This window comes from Spea bombifrons, chromosome 5 (assembly GCF_027358695.1).
Source record: "Spea bombifrons isolate aSpeBom1 chromosome 5, aSpeBom1.2.pri, whole genome shotgun sequence".
Lineage (NCBI taxonomy): Eukaryota > Metazoa > Chordata > Amphibia > Anura > Pelobatidae > Spea > Spea bombifrons.
Window position 1 is genome coordinate 105,477,174 of NC_071091.1, and position 23,253 is coordinate 105,500,426.

The 23,253-nt window shown below is 44.5% G+C and overlaps 1 protein-coding gene across 1 annotated transcript in view; it reads right to left on the bottom strand.

The window, feature by feature from the left end:
• Positions 1 to 652: 652 nt before the first annotated feature.
• The window catches only part of FAM135B (family with sequence similarity 135 member B), a 66,599-nt gene continuing 43,998 nt past the window's right edge, over positions 653 to 23,253 (bottom strand). The window contains exons 10-20 of the mRNA XM_053466356.1: positions 20,152 to 20,307; positions 19,624 to 19,697; positions 18,793 to 18,947; positions 10,066 to 11,974; positions 9,767 to 9,927; positions 8,314 to 8,405; positions 7,481 to 7,578; positions 7,193 to 7,344; positions 5,989 to 6,099; positions 5,484 to 5,597; positions 653 to 1,045 (exon numbers count right to left, since the gene is read on the bottom strand). Coding sequence (XP_053322331.1) covers positions 840 to 1,045; positions 5,484 to 5,597; positions 5,989 to 6,099; positions 7,193 to 7,344; positions 7,481 to 7,578; positions 8,314 to 8,405; positions 9,767 to 9,927; positions 10,066 to 11,974; positions 18,793 to 18,947; positions 19,624 to 19,697; positions 20,152 to 20,307 — 3,228 coding nt within the window. The 3' untranslated portion in view covers positions 653 to 839. The remainder of the gene's footprint in view (positions 1,046 to 5,483; positions 5,598 to 5,988; positions 6,100 to 7,192; positions 7,345 to 7,480; positions 7,579 to 8,313; positions 8,406 to 9,766; positions 9,928 to 10,065; positions 11,975 to 18,792; positions 18,948 to 19,623; positions 19,698 to 20,151; positions 20,308 to 23,253) is intronic.

Consider the following 23,253-nt stretch of genomic DNA (forward strand, 5'->3'; position numbering starts at 1 on the left):
CATTCTAGGTAAACATTCTGAATAATTAAAAAACACAGTATTAATATTACATTCTTATAAGTTGGATTGGTGAGCTGGCAATCAAACTTTTCTTCTAGAAGTCTATATTAATGTAATTTTGCACTCTTGCAGCACATTAGTTCAGAGCCTTATCTGAGGATAGTTGTACGTACAGGACAGGGTGACAATTATATAGCGCGACATTAGAGTGAACGAGCAGTAAATACTAGAAAGTACGTGACAATAGAATCAACGGGTAGAATGACTACAAACAGAACCATTCGTGGGGGGGGTTATCTAATGGGTTAGAATGTGCTGGACAGAATTTCTAGAATAAGCAGATTTAGAATGCAAGCATTTAATGATTTTGTCCTTCCGATGTGAAATGTAAGTGCGTTGATTGAGCAGTCATCAAAAAGAAGCCCATTTGTACAATAAAGGATGTCTTTTTTGCACAGGAAGTTTTCCAAATATGGCCTCATAACCACCTCAGAACCCAAGTATTTGTTAATAAATGTAAAGAAATGAATATTTTGTGATTTAAATGTGATAGAACACCATTCTAGTTCCTGCTTCCTACACTCGCGAGAACCCTTTCTGTCACACTGCTAGTATCTTGGGAACTGTAAGAAGGTCCTAGGGGCGACATAGTTTGAAAAGAATTGCCCTTGAGCATGCCCGTACAATACACGACGTAAGAGCCAAAAGACATGCGCACTTTTATGCAGTATGAGCGTCACATTCAATGTAATAAGATGTCCTCAGATAACGTCCGGCGTACTTCTCGGAGGTTTTTTGGTTTTGCGATGCGGTTCACCCAATGACATCATTAGAAGAAGCTACTTGAAGTAACCGAGTCCCGCAACGAGGAGGAATTTCTCCAGAAATTGTTCGGAATCCAGTACGGCGATGTGGGCTGCGCGTCCAATGAGCGTGTTTGCCGTGTTTGGGAGAGCGTGAAACACGTTGTGCCGAATTAACCTGCAGTCCTTCGCGTCTATCACGGGCTGCAGGAGGTTGTTTATCATTTCTGTATAAACAGGACCTGAAATAGTGATAAAAAATGATGTTAGAGTGATGTCATCCAGATAACTGAACATTACTTAGTATCATTTACAATGAATGGATATAAATGTGTTAATCATGTATCAATGTAACATTGTATGTTTTGTCACATGTATGATGCACTGGGGAGGACATGTATGTACGCACAACGTGTCAGATATACACTGAGCTACGATGTAAAGATTAAAAAGGTTCTTTTCAATAACTTAATAATTAATTTATTTATCTTTTCAATAAGTTATTTATAAATTATTATTTCACATGGGAAACTTATATTTTTCTCCTGGAGGATAAACGCTGTATAAAGCGCTGTATACAGTAATATAACCCCCCAGCGCTGTATACAGTAATATAACCCCCAGCGCTGTATACAGTAATATAACCCCCCAGCGCTGTATACAGTAATAACCCCCAGAGCTGTATACAGTAATATAACCCCCAGCGCTGTATACAGTAATATAACCCCCAGAGCTGTATACAGTAATATAACCCCCAGTGCTGTATACAGTAATATAACCCCCCAGCACTGTATACATTAATATAACCCCCAGCGCTGTATACAGTAATATAACCCCCCAGCACTGTATACAGTAATATTACCCCCCAGCGCTGTATACAGTAATATAACCCCCAGCGCTGTATACAGTAATATAACCCCCCAGTACTGTATACAGTAATATAACCCCCAGCGCTGTATACAGTAATATAACCCCCAGCGCTGTATACAGTAATATAACCCCCAGCGCTGTATACAGTAATATAACCCCCCAGTGCTGTATACAGTAATATAACCCCCAGTGCTGTATACAGTAATATAACCCCCCAGCACTGTATACATTAATATAACCCCCAGCGCTGTATACAGTAATATAACCCCCCAGCACTGTATACAGTAATATTACCCCCCAGCGCTGTATACAGTAATATAACCCCCAGCGCTGTATACAGTAATATAACCCCCCAGTACTGTATACAGTAATATAACCCCCAGCGCTGTATACAGTAATATAACCCCCAGCGCTGTATACAGTAATATAACCCCCAGAGCTGTATACAGTAATATAACCCCCAGTGCTGTATACAGTAATATAACCCCCCAGCACTGTATACATTAATATAACCCCCAGCGCTGTATACAGTAATATAACCCCCCAGCACTGTATACAGTAATAACCCCCAGAGCTGTATACAGTAATATAACCCCCAGCGCTGTATACAGTAATATAACCCCCCAGCGCTGTATACAGTAATAACCCCCAGAGCTGTATACAGTAATATAACCCCCAGCGCTGTATACAGTAATATAACCCCCAGAGCTGTATACAGTAATATAACCCCCAGTGCTGTATACAGTAATATAACCCCCCAGCACTGTATACATTAATATAACCCCCAGCGCTGTATACAGTAATATAACCCCCCAGCACTGTATACAGTAATATTACCCCCCAGCGCTGTATACAGTAATATAACCCCCAGCGCTGTATACAGTAATATAACCCCCCAGTACTGTATACAGTAATATAACCCCCAGCGCTGTATACAGTAATATAACCCCCAGCGCTGTATACAGTAATATAACCCCCAGCGCTGTATACAGTAATATAACCCCCCAGTGCTGTATACAGTAATATAACCCCCCAGCGCTGTATACAGTAATATAACCCCCAGCACTGTATACAGTAATATAACCCCCAGCGCTGTATACAGTAATATAACCCCCAGAGCTGTATACAGTAATATAACCCCCAGCGCTGTATACAGTAATATAACCCCCAGCGCTGTATACAGTAATATAACCCCCAGAGCTGTATACAGTAATATAACCCCCAGCGCTGTATACAGTAATAACCCCCAGAGCTGTATACAGTAATATAACCCCCAGCGCTGTATACAGTAATATAACCCCCAGAGCTGTATACAGTAATATAACCCCCAGTGCTGTATACAGTAATATAACCCCCCAGCACTGTATACATTAATATAACCCCCAGCGCTGTATACAGTAATATAACCCCCCAGCACTGTATACAGTAATATTACCCCCCAGCGCTGTATACAGTAATATAACCCCCAGCGCTGTATACAGTAATATAACCCCCCAGTACTGTATACAGTAATATAACCCCCAGCGCTGTATACAGTAATATAACCCCCAGCGCTGTATACAGTAATATAACCCCCAGCGCTGTATACAGTAATATAACCCCCCAGTGCTGTATACAGTAATATAACCCCCCAGCGCTGTATACAGTAATATAACCCCCAGCACTGTATACAGTAATATAACCCCCAGCGCTGTATACAGTAATATAACCCCCAGCGCTGTATACAGTAATATAACCCCCAGCGCTGTATACAGTAATATAACCCCCAGAGCTGTATACAGTAATATAACCCCCAGCGCTGTATACAGTAATAACCCCCAGCACTGTGTACAGTAATATAACCCCAGCGCTGTATACAGTAATATAACCCCCAGCGCTGTATACAGTAATATAACCCCCGGCGCTGTATACAGTAATATAACCCCCCAGAGCTGTATACAGTAATATAACCCCCAGCGCTGTATACAGTAATATAACCCCCAGCGCTGTATACAGTAATATAACCCCCGGCGCTGTATACAGTAATATAACCCCCGGCGCTGTATACAGTAATATAACCCCCAGCGCTGTATACAGTAATATAACCCCCCAGCTCTGTATACAGTAATATAACCCCCCAGTGCTGTATACAGTAATATAACCCCCCCAGCGCTGTATACAGTAATATAACCCCCAGCGCTGTATACAGTAATATACCCCCCCAGCACTGTAATTTCAGTGTTGACAAGAACCTGATTTTATTTCATTTTGTTCCAATAAACCCCCTTTATCTGCAGACCTGGAGCCGCCGTTGCTGTCAGTCATGTGATATTTTGGGTGACTTTCCCGGCTCAAACACCACACTGAGCTGATGCTTTATGGCGATGCTAATGAAGTCCGCTCCTCCATAGACTTTCATTAGTCAGAGTATCTAGCTGGGTGATTAAGACTGAGCAATTCCATTGTTTACCACAGACAGTATGATAAAAGAGTCAGGATGTTTGTCTGATACTAGGAATAAGAAGATTTTGTCGGGCAGACTAGATGGGTAGCCTGTTTCATATCTGCCGTGAAATTTTGTGTTTCTATGTTTGGTAGGATTTCCCCTTTAACGCCATAACAGGACAGCTCCCTACCGGTTACAGAAATACCCGATTCGGTTGGTAACAGTAATTATGTGCAGTCTTTCTATATCCAGAGTTAACAGGATCCGCGCCGCGATGGGTAATTACAACGAGGGGGAATTGTAACCAGCGTTTGAACGCAGCCGGGTAACTGACCCTGTTTCTGTAACGATCTCCATTCGGTTAACGAGCGCAGACTCATTTGCAAACTCCTGTCATCGATGTTAAAACGGCTACAATGCTTCTTACAACATTATTATTATCGCTAAACAGCGTTCGGCATCGAGCCATTGATTTTGCTGTTTACTCCCTTATGTGCAGAAAATGAGATACAATTTGCAGGTATATTTTGTAACAAGTTAAATGCAGCAATTGGATGGAACGATTGCCCAAAGCAGCGGGGAGCGAGATCTACGCCGATACATCCGCTGCCTGGGAAGAAAAAAAATATTCCAATAACCCTCGGAACGCGATGTAACGATATAGCGGGCCGTTCAGAACGCTCAGTGTCCGGTATTATAACACAATGGGCCAAAAATCAGAATATAAATCCATATTGTAACTAGAATACAAAAAAAGTCATCTTTAAAGGGACACGCCAGCCATCAGATACACTTTAATGCCGATGATAACTGAGTGGTCCCTTTAAATTGTCATGACACCCCCTCCTTGCGTATGTATGGGGGGATTCTGTGGAACCCCTCCCCCCATATGCATTCGCCCCTTTGCCCGCCCCGTAGCTATTTTCCATGAAGGAGATGCCAGCCGGATACATCTCCTCGCACGTTATATACCCAGCCAGCTACATATACCCAATGCCAGTCAGCCTCAGCACCGGCTCAACAAACGCTGTGGGCGAGGGTCCGTTCTGCCCCCCCACACGTCCATGCTTGGAAAGCCCTCCCATTGATCTCCATTGGAGTGTTTTCCTGCCAGTGATTGACCGCCTCAAGAATCATTGGACCATTGAGGAGGAAGGCAGCTGCAGGGCTTCATCTTCTGCCTGAAGTAAGTGTTTTGTTTTTTTTAAAATAAAATATAATGTGGGATTCCGAGTGTGAATGTGATGGAGGCAATCTAAGAAATGCCCCTCCAAACTCCAAATGTTTTGACGGCAGAAGAAAAGAAGAACTTCCTTCACCCCCAGAAGAAAACGTATTCTGATATGATAAACGTGGCATCGGCGGCGCATGTTCATGTGCTTTACCTGTGTGTTTGTCCTTAATGGCGTTTTTACACATCTCTATTCTTGCCGAATGAAACGGGACGTATCGATCCTGCGGTGACGCCACCAAAACAACATTCTTAAAATACTGGAGGCCTGAAAAACAAAAATACCTTAGAATACTGCCCCAAAACATTTAAAAAAAATATATTTTATTTTTAACAAGTCATAAAAATAAGAAACCTATGTCACAATATTCAAGAAAAGTGAGTGAGTGAGTGAGTGAGTGAGTGAGTGAGTGAGTGAAAAGCAAGTGAGTGTAATATATCAGCTTCTAGGGGCAGTAGTGAGGATGTAGGTCATTTGTTTTAATCATACATAAAGCAGGGCTGGAAGAAAATCCGGGCGATAATTTGATTTTCGGTACCTTTGAGAATTTTTTTTGTAACTCATCTTGGAATTCTAGACCATGTACGGTGAGAACCAGAAGGGATTCTATGACGGAACTCATATCCCAGGCGTAGTCGTAGAACCTGTCTCTACGCACCTGGCTTTTGGCTGAGTTGGTACAGGAACGATTTTCGCAGATCTGGATTATCCCGGAAGGTCAGCTGCAGAAGGGATCCTGACTTTTTCAACTTTTGCATTAACCACAAGCCTAGGGGCAAAAACAACTTTCAAAATGTGCCAAACACAGCTGGGTAGAAGTTGTAGTAACATGCGTTTTGTTTTTGTTTATCATAAAGTTGAAACTCAAATGGGAAGTAATGTGTTATTTAGTTAAGAATAAAACCGTAGAGAGCCACGTAAGTTTTTGGAACTTCAGAGGTCTCTTCTAGAAGGACAGGGATTTGTCTCTTTGTCGGAGATAAAATGTGCAGCGCAGGACTCTCGGTTTTAAGCAGGAATCAGGACAGTCCCTAGATAATTAAAGCAAATGGCCGGTAATTATCGAGATGGAATCCCAAATCTCAGTAATTCTGGTCACTAGCTGATAAGGTGCCAGCTTCTTCATCGCGTAAGTTCAAGGTGTCCGTCAAATGAACCTCTAATGCACATGAATTAAAAGTTTTTGGCAAACTCAATTTGAGTGGGGACTCATCTGTTACCAAAGGTCGTGTTGCAACTTAAGTGCTTCTGAGTTGGACGGCTGAAGATCCACCAAGTTGTACCCAATAACCATTAGATTACCATCGAGATGGTCACTCGACAGCTGTTGATCAGTTGAGTTTGCAAGAAAATAGGCAGCTTCATTGGCAGGTGAGTTGGTCAATCGGTCTCTGATCAGTTCTGGCCTCACTCGCCTTCCATTCCAACAGACAGCTTGCTTGGCTCGCCATTGCAATGCTAGAAGTGGAGTTGAGTCGACTCAACATGGTGAAGGAACCAGTCAAAATGACTAGCTGAGTGGATCCATTTAAGCCAACTCATTCTGCGGGGGGCTTTAAATTATGGAAGAGTCTCAGTAGGTTCAAAGGAAACGCAGCCCGGCTAAATTGGCTCCATGGTAAGTAATAAAACCACTTAAAATTAGAAATCATAGTAATATGGCGCGTCATTTTATTTTGATACTTTTTCTGCATTAGAAGTAAGATCATTTTGCTTATACCCTTGATGTATCAGTTTATTTTTTCTCAATAATAATGATATCTTATGAATATATACAGACATAAATATAACTATATATATATTAAAAAAACCAAAAAACAGTCAATTTAGGTCAGAAAAGGTAGATTTATTGCCCATCTTACCTGTACTCACTAAAGTACTGTTACTGTAAAGCGTGCCGAGGTGAGGTCCGGACAGGGAGAGGAAGGTGTGCAGTCTGCTGAGGTAATATCGGAATCGGGGACGGGTCAGTACAGAGCGAATGATGATGTTCCCCAAGGAATGTCCAATAAAACTGTCAAAGAAAACATCATTTTATGTAAAGCTTCTAAAAGCTAACCATCACACCTTTTTTTTTCGCTACACGGAAGAACAACGCGGCTTTTGGGATTTATCTTTGGGAAAGACGTGTAAGAATGAACCCGGCTCACCTTATTCTTGAGATTGACAGGTTGTATAGCTGGATGTGTTGGATGATTTCGTCGATAAGTCTATCGGTCATAGCATCAAAGTCCGCAAATGTATCCGTCTGAAAGAAACAGAAACAACTGCTTTCAAAAGTGAACAATTATTTAGATTATATATATATATATTCGTAAGATTTGACATAATTGTATGTAACGACGCTATAGAAAAGTCAATTTAAAGTAAGTCTTGACTGTTTCTTCCTAGACAGCTGGCTCATCCCTAAACCCACATCCATTGGTGGTCTTTTGAGGACGTTTTTGAGAAGCAAATGGCTTTGGCTAAAATACTGCTGACCAATTATAAATATATGAATATATATTCCGCCAAATAATTTACCGTTCAGTTTTAAGATTTTTTTTTTGCGGTCATCTTTTAAATACAATGAGAATAATAAGTAGGTTGTAAGTTCAGGCTCGGACCGGCCGTCTAGCACACTGGGCAAATTCCCATGTGGGTAGGGTACGTTTTGGCGCGACCGTGAGAGAGAGCGTATGTATTTTAGATGTAACGTAAGGAAGGTTGAGTTTACTGAGAGGGTGGTAGATAATTTGAACTGACTCCCAGCAGAGGTGGTAGAGGGTAATACAGTAAGGGGATTACACATGCATGGGACAGACACACGGCTCCTGAATCTAAGACGAGACAAACGACTGATTGAGGTTTGAGTCTCTATAGCAGGATAGACAGGCCAAGTGGGTCTGTGTGTGTGTAGGAGAGTGTATAGGTGTATACGTAAATGTATATATGTACACAGGGGTACCCTTGGTAGGTGACAGAGTAGGTTTGTGTCGCATACCTGGTTCTTTTCAGACATGAGGAAGTCAAGATTGGCTCCAGGGAGACCCAACTCCAGAAACGTTTTCACGAGCCGTAGATCGGCGCTATTACCTAACGGTATCAAAAAACAGAACCAATAAAGTTACAGCGCGACGTCAAACACAAACATGCAGGAGAGATACGCAGAGAAAATCATCTTGGTAATCATCCGGTGAGAAGAGGGAGAGCCGACTTTTCTGTACGTTATGCCGTCATTTCTTAAAATGTTTCCTATTTATAGCATAATTTCTATTATTTATGCCAGCAGTAATTTAACAGGGAAGACAAAATCAGACTCAGCTTTAATGCCTGCGTGATGTGAGTTCCGGGTGATCAGACATAAGCAGCGTGCGAGGACCGCGAGGGAGCAGGAGAGATACTTCACTCCTGAACCAGCAAAGGTACGTGTGTGTAAGTATGTTACTGTGTGTATGTGCTAGTGTGTAAATATGTTAGTATGTCTGTATTAGTGTGTGTAAGTATGTTAGTGTGTGTATGTGTTAGTGTGTAAATATGTTACTGTGTGTGTAAATATGTTAGTATGTCTGTATTAGTGTGTGTAAGTATGTTACTGTGTGTATGTGTTAGTGTGTAAGTATGTTACTGTGTGTGTAAATATGTTAGTATGTCTGTATTAGTGTGAGTATGTTAGTGTGTGTAAGTATGTTATTGTGTGTATGTGTTAGTGTGTATATCGGTTACTGTGTGAATATGTTACAGTGTCTGTGTGTAAATATGTTAGTATGTCTGTATTAGTGTGTTTGAGTATGTCAGTGTGTGTAAGTATGTTACTGTGTTTATGTGTTAGTGTGTAAATATGTTACAGTGTGTATGTCTGTATAAGTGTGTGTTACGGTTTGTGTGTGTGTGTAGGTTTCACAGGACGGGCCCGGGATTTTTTGTTACACCACTGAAAGCGTTGGCGTCCGGTCAGTCCGGCTGAATGTATTTATTTGGACTTCCTGTAGCTTGTGCATTTTGTCTTAATAGTATTGGAGATATTTAATTGGGTGACTTTCTTACCTTTCTTACCTCCAATAAAGCTTAAATCAGCAGCAAAATGTGGCAAAACTAACGCGTAGTAATTTTACCTGCCCCTTCAACGGACCCAAGCAGCCATCGATAACGTAACAGGGGAGAAATAACTATGCAGATCCTGGGAACAAGAAGTTAAGATGACAGCTCCCTCGGTATACACATAAGCTTGTTTTCACAACACGTACGTTTTAACCCTTAAACACCATTGCATTGGCGTATTCAGGGTATTGAATGGGCGCGGTGATAGACCTTTAAAATACTTGAATACATGCGCAACATTATCCATTGTATTTCGTCTTTGCTATCCAGGACAACTTCCCCAACAATTTATTATAACTCAAAATAAATGTTTCTCTCCCACGCTTAAAAAAACCCTAATATTAAAGATGCGTTACCATCTAGTCCATGCACACAGACCACCAGATGGATTCCATCCTCTGCATGTTCCTCCTCCGGTGGAAAGTAGGGCCCGTCAGAGGCCAGAATGGACAGGTCGCTGTATAGGAAGCCGTCAAACGGCAGCTGCTTCCTGAATTTGTCTTTAGCCTGATGAAAACTAGAAAACACACTCGTTAACAACGCCTACGTCTGCCACCCTCCAGTCCATACTGGAGACCACTCGGCACTCAGATCAGCGCATGCGGTGTACCAACTAAAAAAGCCGCACTGTAACCAATTTGTAATAATATCTCACCTAAGCATCCTCTCGTTGACCTCCTTATCAGCTTCCTCGCTGCTGGTTATGACCCCGAACGATCCCAAAGGCTGCCTCGTAATCGGAAACAACGCCTGCTTTGAGGAGAAACCAGGAATCATCGGAGCGTCTTTTTGGACCGAAGAAAATGGCAGGCAGGTGGCTGTACAAGACACGGACAGGTTAACCATCTCTACAGCGCGTCTCCCATCTAAAGCGAGGGCAGAAGTGCTAGAGCTGGCTTCTGCGAGAGCAGCAGAACTTCTGATTGCACCCTTATGGTCAGTATTGGGTACAGAATGGTAATAGCCACCGAGCGTCTGCCCATTAGTTGGTTCATCGTCGAGTTCGATTTCTTCCAAAGCTGGGAATCCATCAAGTGTATTTTTAGACTCCGAAACGCTGGATTGTAAGGTAACGTCCGTATCCGGCAATGGTCCCAGAGACAAAGAAGCAGATTTCGGCCCTGTGTTAACACATTCAGAAAAGGACTCTGAGTCTTGAAGGCTTGATGTTTGCATTGAGGTTGTTGATGGATCATCCACCGCTCCAAAAACATTCCGATCTGTTAAAGTGCACTTTGTTATAACACTACTGTTGGATATTGCGTACGAATCTAAAGTTGTAGTTTCTGTTGGTGGGGCCTCGTTGCAATCATCCATATTGTTCGTAGAAGAATAGGATATGATGTCAGAATCTTTGCCACTGATTTTTGATTTTTCATCAGAGTTTCTTCTCAAAGTTCCAGCTTTAGGATTTTTAGAAAGTTCACTTCCCCGTGGACTTGTATTCTCACCAATATCGTCAACCTCTTTGTTCATTAAGTCCATGTCATCCGCTGATTCCTTTGGACTACTGATCTGTGGCGCGGAAACAGACTTTGTTAGTTTAGAAAGTTCCATTTCTCGTTCTTCCTCTTCAAAAGGCAAAGAATTAATGGAAGTCAACGAGGCTTGAATGCCACTTGGCAAGCTAGTGTTACTCTCTGCGTGCATTCCTTCTAGAGAGCTTCTGTACATTCCGTATTTTCTGGATAACTGCTGAAGACCGTCTCGATCGCTGGGTACTTCCATGGTCCTGTTGCGTATATCGCACCACGCTACCGAACTCGGCTCGCTTTCTATGCCCGAGTCCGATATGACGGATGAGGATCTCTTGATAGCCTCGGAGCGCGGAGAAAACTCTTCCCCACTTTCCTTGGGAAAACATTTCGTCAATGAAGTATATTTTGAAGGATTATTGATTAGCTCAGTGCTGTTGCTTTTTAGTAATATGTGCATACTTTGATTTAATGACCTATGCACAGGGACTGTCCCATTTTTAGAGCTGCTCGTGTCCTGTAGAATCATCTCCTCTGAGCCAGTGGTGTCCATCTTGGTTTTGATGGTCTCTTTCTCAGTTGGAAGTGTTTTATCTTCTGCGTTGGACAAAGAACCTAATTCTCCATGCGAGGCACTCAAAACCAATACTGCTTCTCCCCTATATTGGTCATGGGTACTTTGTTTTACCTCAATATACGTAACACCGGTCGGTCTGTTGGCCTCTTGACAATTACCAAGAGTATGGTCAAGTTGGTCACGTTTCCTTTCTGTCATTGTCGTTAATTCTGTTCCATGGTCAACGTCGGAGGAATAAGGTCTGTCCGCTGTAGAAAACCATGTTACGTATTCAGACTCGTCGTTCCTTGGTTCCTCCTCTAGATTCAGATATTGTTTTGGATTGTGGCCGACATCATGGTTTTCTGACATCATGGCACTCGCTTGTTCAAAGGAGGCATTTTCATGAACGGTCGTGGTCTGTACGACATGAGAATTGCGAGAAGCGGTAACATTTTCTAATTCATTTTCTTTTTCAGAATTGTGATTGTTTTCATTCGTAATTTCCTGCTGCATGGTTTCCATGGCGACAGCTGAAAAAGAGGTCTATTTATCAAAAGACGGTATTGTATTGCATAAAAATCATAGAGGTCTCTTATTGGGCAAGAATGCCTTTTTACCGTTTTGTTATTGGTAATGACTAGAGATGTAAGATTTCCAAAAAATTTTAAGCCATGAAAAAAAAAAGAAAAAAAAAAGTATTTTTTCCTGAAAAAATTGACATTTTCAGAAAAATGTTAAAAATTGCAGATTAGAGTCGTTTTACAAATGCAAATTTATTTTGTTACACTGGGAACATGAAATGCAGTGTATATAAAAGTAAAATGCTTCAAATAAAATTATTATTATTCAGTAAATAATAAACTAAATTTGCTTTTTTTTGTTGCAAATGGAACACCAAGGTCTGTCTCAAATGCAACAAAATAAATGAAGGAACCATTAAAAACAAACAAAAGATCTCCTCTTATCCTCCTGCATGGATTGGACGGGGAGGTCGATCACAATCGCCCAATCAGAGTTGCAGCTTAGCACCAATTGCAAATCAAAGAGTGAAGTAACCGGCATTATCTGTGCCTCATTGCATCATTCAAGGTCTTCATGTAATACACTTTGAAGGCCGTGTCATAAACGTATTATTTATCATTGTGAAAGAAGGAAGATATTCCGCACTCAATTTTTCTGGAAAAACACAAAATGGCTTTGGAAAAAAAAAATTATTTCCCCCCCCAATTTTCAGGTTTTTTTTCCAGACCTTCCCATCTCTAGTAATAATAATATTTTAATCAGGAGACAGTAATGTAAGAGTTCGCAGATGAGATGAACTTCACTATGAAGGGTCAACCTCAGGGAGCTTCTCCTGTAGGAAGGGCTGATCTGGCCCTGTATAATGTATAGTTAAATCAGAAAGATAACATTCATGGCATTTCTGCCCATGAATTGCATTTTGCAGGACCAGCTTCACCTTTCTTCCAGGGGTGGGCATCATCAAGTCAAGTGTCACGCGCGCCGCTGTACTTACCTCTGACGCCAGGGCTGCCTCGCCTGGTCCCGACTCCTCCGTCGCTGCGGTTCCCGCCGTGCGCACACGGCGGTGTCGCGGTCCCGCATCTTCTATCTCTGCTGGGACCGCGTCTGCTCGCCGTGGGCGCGTCAGTGCGTCTCCCTCGCGTACCGAAGGGGACGCGGGTATGACGCGGCGCAGGTCCGCATCGGGCGTACCGCTGCGTACACTGCGTACGCGGCGTACGCAATCTACGCAGCGTACGCAATCTACGCAGCGTACGCAATCTATGCAGCGTACTCAGCCTGTGCAGCGTACGCGACGTACGCAACGTACGTAGCGTGCGCTACACAGCTGTTTGCAATTACTCTCCTATTTAAACGCCACTTTTCTCCCCTGTCTTCACCCGTTCAAAGTGTAATACTTTTTGGGTGTGCTGATTGCGTTATATTATCTTGAATTCCTTGTGTACCGACCTTTGCCTGTTTTTTGACTACGATTCTCGCTACCTGCCTACGACCTCGGATCTGTTTACCCGTTTTGCTCCTATTCTGCCTGCATCGACCTCGGAAACGTTTGACCTCGCTGCCTGCTTTTGCCCTTTTGATTACGGACTGTATACTGGACTTCTCTACAGTGCTTATCTGCATAGTAGGATCCTTCCTCTCTCCCTGACCCCGTGACAGTTTTGAACGGGTCAAAACATGGATCCCGCGGATATGGCGCGGTTGCAAGCCCGCCAAGACCTACAGGACCAGCGTCTGGCGGCGCAAGCCACCCAGCTACAGTCCCTGGAACAGAAGGTGGATGCCATGACGGACTTGTTGCGTTCTTTGACGTCTCTCCCAACTGTGGGAACACCCCATCACAGAGACGCTCATCACGAGGACACAGGTGCTGTTGCCAGGCTCCCTCTGCCAGACAAATATTCTGGAGATCCGAAGGAATGCCGTGGCTTCCTTAATCAATGCATGCTCCACTTCCGAAATCACCCCCAGGCGTTCCAGACATCCTCCAAGAGGGTCTCATTCATCATTTCGCTGCTCAAAGGTGATGCCTTACTGTGGGCTTCTCCCCTCGTGGAGCAAGATTCCTATCTCCTCGAGGACTGCCCCGCTTTCATGGAAGCCGTACGGACTGTTTTCGATGCGCCAGGTCGTAAAGAAACAGCGGAGTCTTCACTGCTTGACATCCAACAAGGCCGCAAAACCTTGGCTCAGTATACGGTGGAATTCCGCACCCTGGCCCATGAAACCAACTGGGAAGAGGGCGCTCTCAAAGCAGCCTTCCGACGAGGCCTCAATGAGAAGATCAAAGACGCCCTCGTCTTCCATGATACCCCTGCGGATCTTGAGGATCTCATAGCCCTTTGTCTCAGAGTGGATAAACGTATCCAAGAAAGGGCGAACGAACACTCCCGTGGGAAAAGACCAGTACCGCTCGCCTCCGGCTACACAAGGCCTTCGGCTGCCACATCTTCCTCCTTCGTGGTCGACGAACCCATGGAAATAGGGACAGTGCGCCACCTCACTGAGGCCGAAAAGAAACACAGACGGACACAGGGGCTCTGTCTATACTGTGGCCGAGCTGATCACCTGTTGTCCTCCTGTCCCAGCAAACCAGTAAAAGACAACGCTTAGGTTGCACCGGAGAAGGCAACCTAAGCACACGTCCTTTTTCTTCTCCTCCCACTACACGCCTGACGGTGCCCGTCTCCATCCGTTGGGAGGAACACGTTGTAGCCACCCGCGCATTCATAGATTCCGGGGCTGCGGGCATATTCATGGATCACCAGTGGGCGAAGGAGCAGCACATACCGCTTCGTACCAAGACAGCTCCCTCACTGGTCGCTTCCGTTGATGGCTCACTTCTGGGATCAGGACTCGTGACACAGGAAACCGTACCTCTGACCCTACTGGTAGGGGTAACCCACCAGGAACAGCTCACGTTTGAGATAATCAAGTCTCCTCATGCCCCTCTAATCTTGGGACATCCCTGGCTGCGACAGCACAACCCACACATCGATTGGGTAAAAGGAGACATACTAGCGTGGAGCAATTACTGTCAAGAGTCTTGTGTCATGCCTTGTCGACGACTCAATCTCGTCCTCGAGATCACACCCACAGATCCCAAAACCATAGTACCTAGACACTACTGGGATTATCTGGATGTATTCTCCAAAAAAGATGCGGAGAGGCTACCACCACACCGTTCCTACGATTGTGCTATCGATCTATTGCCTGGAACCGATCCGCCACGGGGACGTACTTATCCCCTCTCCGAACCGGAGAACAAAGCTCTGGAACGTTATATCCAAGAAAGCCTGGAGAAAGGCTTCATCCGCCCATCCTCTTCTCCTGCTGGAGCTGGATTTTTCTTCGTGGCCAAGAAAGAGGGTTCCCTACGGCCATGCATCGATTATAGGGGGTTAAACCGTATCACCATAAAAAACCGGTACCCCCTTCCTCTCATCACAGAGATTTACGACCTCCTGAAAGGAGCCAAATACTTCACAAAGCTAGACCTCAGGGGTGCTTACAATCTGATCCGTATCAAGTCCGGGCATGAATGGAAAACGGCCTTCAACACCCGCTTCGGGCACTATGAATATAAAGTCATGCCCTTCGGGTTATGCAACGCTCCTGCAGTATTTCAGTCCTTCATAAATGACGTCTTCAGGGACATGCTCTTATCTCATGTCATCGTGTATTTGGACGATATTCTCGTTTATTCTCCAACACTCGAAAAACATCGACACCACCTACGAGCTGTTCTACAAAGACTAAGGGAGAACGGGTTGTATGCCAAGGCTGAAAAATGCTTATTCGAGAAGACACGTCTACCCTTCCTTGGCTATATCGTCTCCTCCGAAGGACTTCACATGGATCCTGCCAAACTCGAGGCCATCACAGCCTGGCCCCTCCCTAGAACACTCAAAGCCGTCCAAAGGTTCCTGGGCTTTGCTAATTATTACAGGCGATTCATCAGAAACTACGCTACCATAGCAGCCCCTATTACCGCCTTGACGAAAAAAGGAGCCGATCCGTCTCAGTGGTCCACACACGCCCGACAGGCGTTCGAACGGCTAAAACAAGCTTTTGTCTCAGCTCCCCTGTTACGTCGGCCGGATCCTACCAAACAGTTTCTCCTGGAAGTAGATGCATCCGAAACCGGAGCAGGGGCTGTCCTATCACAACGCCATGATCAAACCACAAAATATCATCCATGTGCCTTCTTTTCTAAGGGTTTCTCCGCAGCCGAACGGAATTACGACGTCGGTAACCGTGAACTCCTAGCCATCAAAATGGCACTTGAGGAGTGGCGCCATCTTCTAGAGGGTACAGAACAACCCGTGATCATCCTAACAGACCACAAGAACCTGCTGTATATCGAGAACGCCAAGAGATTAAGCCCTCGACAAGCACGGTGGTCGCTATTTTTCAACCGGTTCAATTACTATATCACCTACAGACCAGGCTCCAAAAACATCAAAGCTGATGCCCTCTCTAGACAACACGATAACCACAGGGATCAGCACATCAACGAACCCATCATTCCATCCACACGTCTTGTTGCCAGTCTGTCCATACGCACGATGAGCAGGATCCGTATGTCCCAAAGGGCCATCCCGCCTTCTGAACGTCCTCCTCCGGGACGCCTCTACGTTCCTCCCGGTCTTCGTACGGATGTTCTTCACTGGGGACATAAATCCTTCCTCGCTGGTCATTCTGGGTTCCGGAAGACAGAATACCGCATCCGCAGGTCATTCTGGTGGCCATCACTCACCAGAGACGTCCGAACATATCTGGCCGCCTGTCACACCTGTGCATGCCAGAAGACCTCTCGGAGTCGACCTCAAGGTCTCCTGCATCCTCTTCCCGTTCCCACGGCTCCCTGGACACACGTGTCGATGGACTTTATCGTGGATCTCCCCAAATCACAGGGTAACACGACTGTCTTGGTGGTCGTCGACCGTTTTTCCAAGCAAGCTCATTTCGTCGCCTTACCACGCCTGCCATCCTCTTCACAACTTGCCGATGTTTTTATCAATCACATCGTCCGTCTTCACGGTCTTCCGCTCCACATGGTGTCCGATCGCGGTACACAATTCATATCCCGCTATTGGAGACACCTCTGCCAGAGACTCGGAATACAACTCCACTTATCGACTGCTTATCATCCGCAGACCAATGGACAAACCGAAAAGACTAACCAAACACTCAAACAATACTTGCGAATGTTCAGCAACGATAGCCAGGACAATTGGTCGTCTCTCCTGCCGCTCGCAGAGATGACCTATAATGGCTCTCTGCATGAGTCCATTGGATGTACCCCATTTTTTGCTGCCCTGGGCTATCACCCTGTCATACTGCCTCCTCCGTCTTCTCGTTCCTCGTCCATGGTACCCGCGGTAGACAAGCGTGTATCTGACATGGACGCTCACTGGAAGAAACTCCGGGAGGTTCTCCTGAAAGCCCAACTTCGCTATAAACGCTTTGCTGATGCCAAGAGGACTCCACCTCCGGACTATCAAGTGGGCGACCGTGTCTGGTTATCTACGCGAAACATCCGTTTGCGGCAACCTTCCCGGACCCTGGGGCCTCGTTTTATTGGGCCTTTCCGCGTTCGTGCCAAGCTTAACGACGTGACGGTGTCCCTTGCCTTGCCACCTACCATGCGGATTCCGCGGTCCTTCCATGTCTCCCTGCTGAAACCCTATGTATCCAATCAGTTTACCGTTCCTTTCAAGCCTCCAGCCCCGCTTGCCGTCCATGGTCATGAGGAATACGTCGTCGACAGAATCCTTGATTCACGTAGGGTTCGTAACGGCCTTCAGTATCTCGTGGCTTGGAAGGGGTACGGTCCTGAGGAACGGACATGGGTGCCCGCTCGCTTCGTTCATGCTCCCCTTCGCGTCGCTCGGTTTCATGCGCTCCACCCTCTTCGTCCGGCTCCGTCTCGCTCGGGACGCGCTCCTGGAGGGGGGGGTACTGTCACGCGCGCCGCTGTACTTACCTCTGACGCCAGGGCTGCCTCGCCTGGTCCCGACTCCTCCGTCGCTGCGGTTCCCGCCGTGCGCACACGGCGGTGTCGCGGTCCCGCATCTTCTATCTCTGCTGGGACCGCGTCTGCTCGCCGTGGGCGCGTCAGTGCGTCTCCCTCGCGTACCGAAGGGGACGCGGGTATGACGCGGCGCAGGTCCGCATCGGGCGTACCGCTGCGTACACTGCGTACGCGGCGTACGCAATCTACGCAGCGTACGCAATCTACGCAGCGTACGCAATCTATGCAGCGTACTCAGCCTGTGCAGCGTACGCGACGTACGCAACGTACGTAGCGTGCGCTACACAGCTGTTTGCAATTACTCTCCTATTTAAACGCCACTTTTCTCCCCTGTCTTCACCCGTTCAAAGTGTAATACTTTTTGGGTGTGCTGATTGCGTTATATTATCTTGAATTCCTTGTGTACCGACCTTTGCCTGTTTTTTGACTACGATTCTCGCTACCTGCCTACGACCTCGGATCTGTTTACCCGTTTTGCTCCTATTCTGCCTGCATCGACCTCGGAAACGTTTGACCTCGCTGCCTGCTTTTGCCCTTTTGATTACGGACTGTATACTGGACTTCTCTACAGTGCTTATCTGCATAGTAGGATCCTTCCTCTCTCCCTGACCCCGTGACATCAAGAAGACGAAATGTTCAGATCTCCTGTACACCCTAAGCTGGCAAATTCACTCAAATTCATGAACGAATCAGCAACCAGGTGGAAAATATTTTATATATAAAACACTTGAAGAAGGACGGACTCCTGGCACAGGCCAAACACCCGTCGGAATTATTTATACGGACCTTTTTTGGGACATTCAACGTAGCGGTCTTCAAAAATAATGGGAAGAGAGCTCCAGTCCCCGTCGATGTCTATACATTCAATAGGCAGAGGAGGCATGCTGGTGAAGTATTCAGAGTTTCTAATTTCTGTTGAGAAGTTGCTGTGACTTTGAATCCTAATGAAAGAACATGGAAAAAATTAGAGATTCACATATTTATTTTTTGGGGGGGGGTCTATTCACACCCTAAAAATACTGTTGATTTTGATGGAACATCTCCGTCTTCTGTCATTCATGGTCCTCAAACATCAGAGAGAAAAGGTGGATTTATATGGGATCGGCGCGCTTAGGGATATCCTGCAAAGGTTGAACTATAACAGCGTGGCTTGACATAAAATAGTTATTATAACATTTTGAATAGAACACAAAACTGTCCACAATTGAGATGTCTAGGATTTTTTTTATTGTGTCTTAAATGTGTCTACTCTGATACTATAAAAAAGTTATTTATCACATAATGCGATAACTTCCCAATTAGTATAAAGAGATTGGTGGCTAAGCTTTTGTTTCGTTTTGGTTAATACTAGACTTGTGCATTTGGATGTTATAGAATTTTGTTAAATTCCCCAATTCGTCCAAAATCGCGGAGAAAGCCCACATTTTTTTTAAATGTGTTTATTCATTACTCACGATGTTTCTCTCTCACTACCAATTTTACCCGAGCGGAAACAAAAAGTGTTGTCCAAAAAACAAATGCGATATATATATATCCTCCCATGAATGTAAGGGGTGAATTGGGGTGAACTGGGAATTTAACCGATGTTAGTTTTTACATTAAGAAAGAAAAACTTACAGGTTCTCCTGAAAAGTAACTACAGCCGATTTCTCGTGTTCCGTATAGAAGAATGCTTCCGAAAATCTCCTTACCTAAAAGAGAAACGAAGCAAACGAAGTGAAGACAATTTGGGATTATTTAGTAAATTGTTATGAATATACTTTTATCTTTAGAAACATAGAACCTGCCGGCAGATCGGCCCCATTCGGCCCCCGTCTAGTCCGCCCATTTTTTCCTGCTGTAAAGACTCAAACCTTAATCAGTCGTTGGTCTCGTCTTAGATTCAGGAGCCGTATGTCTATCCCATGCGTGTTTAATACCCTCACTGTGTTACCCTCTACCACTTCTGATGGGAGGCTGTTCCACTTATCTACCCCCTCCATTTCCACACCTGTGATACCATTAGAAATCACCCTGTGTTTGGAAAAAGCCAAGTGCTGTCATCACAACGTGGTCTTCTAATAGAGGAACATGAAGCCTCCCATGTAGAATGAAGAGAAAGACCAAAGAAAACCTGTATCCGGTATACTATGAGAACGGTGTTACCCTTAAGGTGTGATGTTTTTGCATGAGGTAGGTGGTGACATCAGGCTGAAGGGTCACAATTTCAAGAAACTGGGTCCACGTGACCAACAGCTGGGAGCACAGCCAGGCGATGTCCTTCTGGATCTGTTCGGTTATTCTCTCTGGGCTGTTCAGCTTCTACAAGAAGAAGAATTAAAAATACATTAAACGAATCCTTCCCATTAATCAAACGCACATAAAAAGGATACACATATGTGTGTGTATATATATATATATAGCACTGCACGATGTTAATTCATTAGTATCTCTGCCTTGAGAATTCCAATGCGTTCATTCATATAAAGCACAGGATTTATATAATGCGACATTTACTGTTAATAACAAACATTTAATACGCTTTTTCTTTTTGCATAAAATGTATCCACTTCTTTGTGAGTGTTCTAAAATGGGTTACATCGTAAATATAGTTGTGATTTTTATAAATAAAATGCAGCCTCATATTGTATATTTTTTTCTTATTTTCTATACGAGTTTTTATTCTAAAAACATGCATTCCAGCGCGCTATTACTGTTTTCGTCACTAGGTGGCGCCGCGTCCCCATTTGCGGCCAGCCCCTCGGAGGCTTTTATATCGCAATTTCTCAATGGAGATACATCAGCCGCTGTGAGAAAGGAGGACATATTTACCTTTTATTTAATTAAGATTGGTGATTAAATGTGTCATCTTTTTTATTAGCCCATTAATTACCCGCTCATTAAAACATAATTAAAACGTAATGTAATGTTTACACTTGTAAATCGTGGAGGTTTGTCGGCATCGTCTGGGTGACAAACGCTTCGGTAGGAGTTAAAAATCTGTTCTGGGGTTTTTTGGCCACCAAGGCTGCCACGTGGGACGCCCGCGGTGCGTCTTGCTGTGTGACACAAGGGCATGGATACGCAAATCCCCCCATGGGGGGGGGTCCAGGGATTGATGAACCATTGATGTACTTGGATTTGGAATAACTATCTGCTTTTATTACAATTACCTGTTGATTGTGGTGTTATTTAAAGGGGCGCTCTGTCCATTGTATGTACTTTAATGCATCTTTGTAATTTTTTTGTGTTTTCGTTTAATAATAGTTTGTGTGTAAATATGCATTATCGGTTATTACGATGAGCAACCAGTTTTAGTTTTGTTTCAGAGGATGCACCTCTCGATATGTACGGATTCCATGCGATACCTACCTCTCCGACCCTACCCCGTGGGGTAGAGATAATAAAGTTAATATAAAAAAGTCCCTACCTACCAACCTTTTCCTGCAAGTTATTATCATTATTATTATTATTATCTTTTATTTATATAGCGCCAACAGTTTACGCAGCGCTTAATACAATACAAATATTCAAGGGGTCTGACAAGACGAGAATTGACAGACTAAGACAAACCGATACATTAGGTGGAGAGGCCCGGCTCGCAAGCTTACAATCCAGAGGGAAATGGGGTGACAAACATAAGGCATAGAGAAAGGGCGAGAGGTAGCTTGGTGGTTGTATCGATGACAGGGAAGTTATGGTGAGGCTTCTCTGAAGAAGTGGGGTTTTTAGATGTTTCTTGAATGTCGGGAGGGAGGGTGAATTCTGAAGGTTCCTTGGGAGCAGATTCCAGAGATATGGGGGCAGCTCAAGTGAAATCTTGTAGATGGGAAAAGGAAGAGGTGATAATTGAGGAGAAGAGCCTTAGCCCATGGGAAGAACGTAAGGATCGAGTATTTGCTTATAAGGGCAGAAATGTATGGAAGAGCAGTGTTATGGGGGGAGCAGTGTTATGGAGGGGGCAGTGTTATGGAGGGGGCAGTATTAGGGGGGCAGTGTTATGGGGGGGGCAGTGTTATGGATGACCGTAAATGTTAGGACTAGGGTTTTAAATTTAATCTGCTCCAGTCCTGCTTCCTCTGTGGGGAGAACGAGGGAGGCCGCGCCCCCTGCTGAAGTCTGTGATCGGCATCGAGAGCTTTAGTGAAGGTAAGGGGGTGGGGGGGGGGTGTTTGAATGAGTATGCCTGTGAGGGAATGAATCTGTGAATGAATGAATTTGTGTGTGTGATAGCATGGATGTGTAAGTGCTGGAACCTAGGCATGATGGGACTGTGATTGCTGTTAGCAATCACACTCCTATCATGCCAAGTCAGCCAGTACAAGCTGAAACCTGGCTAGCTGCCCCCCTTGTGTATTGATGCTGCCAGCAGTATGGGGTCTGCACTTACAGCCACCCTGTACCAGCATTAACTGGCTGACTTGGGATGATAGGAGTGTGATTGCTAACAGCTAACAGCAATCTGCTAACAGCAATCACAGTCCCATCATGCCTAGGTTCCAGCATTTACTGGTTGCCTGGGTATAAAAAGAGTGTGTTTGCTGTTAGCAATCACACTCCTATCATGCCAAGTCATATTGTGGTGCGTTACTTTTAATAAAAGTGTGGTTACACACTAAAATTGGACAAAAAATACAATGCCCAGCCAACCAGTACATGCTGGAATCTGGGTATGCCTGAGATTGCTGTTAACAATCATAATATATAATTTTTTGTACAATTTTGGTGTATAACTTACTTTTATTAAAAGTGTATGGGGGTCATTTTCCGTTTTGGCTAAGTGAACCCTGAATTTTCGGTTTTGGTCCAGAATTTTCATTTCGGTGTATCCCTAAAATAACTATTTCATTTTTAATTATCCAGAATCCTGAATTTGTAGTCACAAAACTTTCTAGGCCCAGAAATCAGTGAGAGGAAAAGGTTTTGTTTAATTTACTTTATTTTAATCTGCATATCTTATTAAAGGCCATATTACCCTTTGGGTATCACATGGGTGGTCCACTGCATTGGCATATAAACTAGTAGGTGAAGTCATTGATCCTCATTTTTAGCCCAAGGAAAGGGGCCATAAAAAAAGAAAAGACATTGAAGGAAACAACATCCTTCCCCTGAAAAATGATATTCCATCTACACCCGGTCAGCAGACCAAAAAATGGTCCCGGGATACGAGGTTGCATGTATATCCACTCCCATGCACCAGCAGCCTCTAGTGTTTGGAAGGTGCATTGCATTCTGCATTGAGGTTAATGTGATCCATTTAAGTCAACG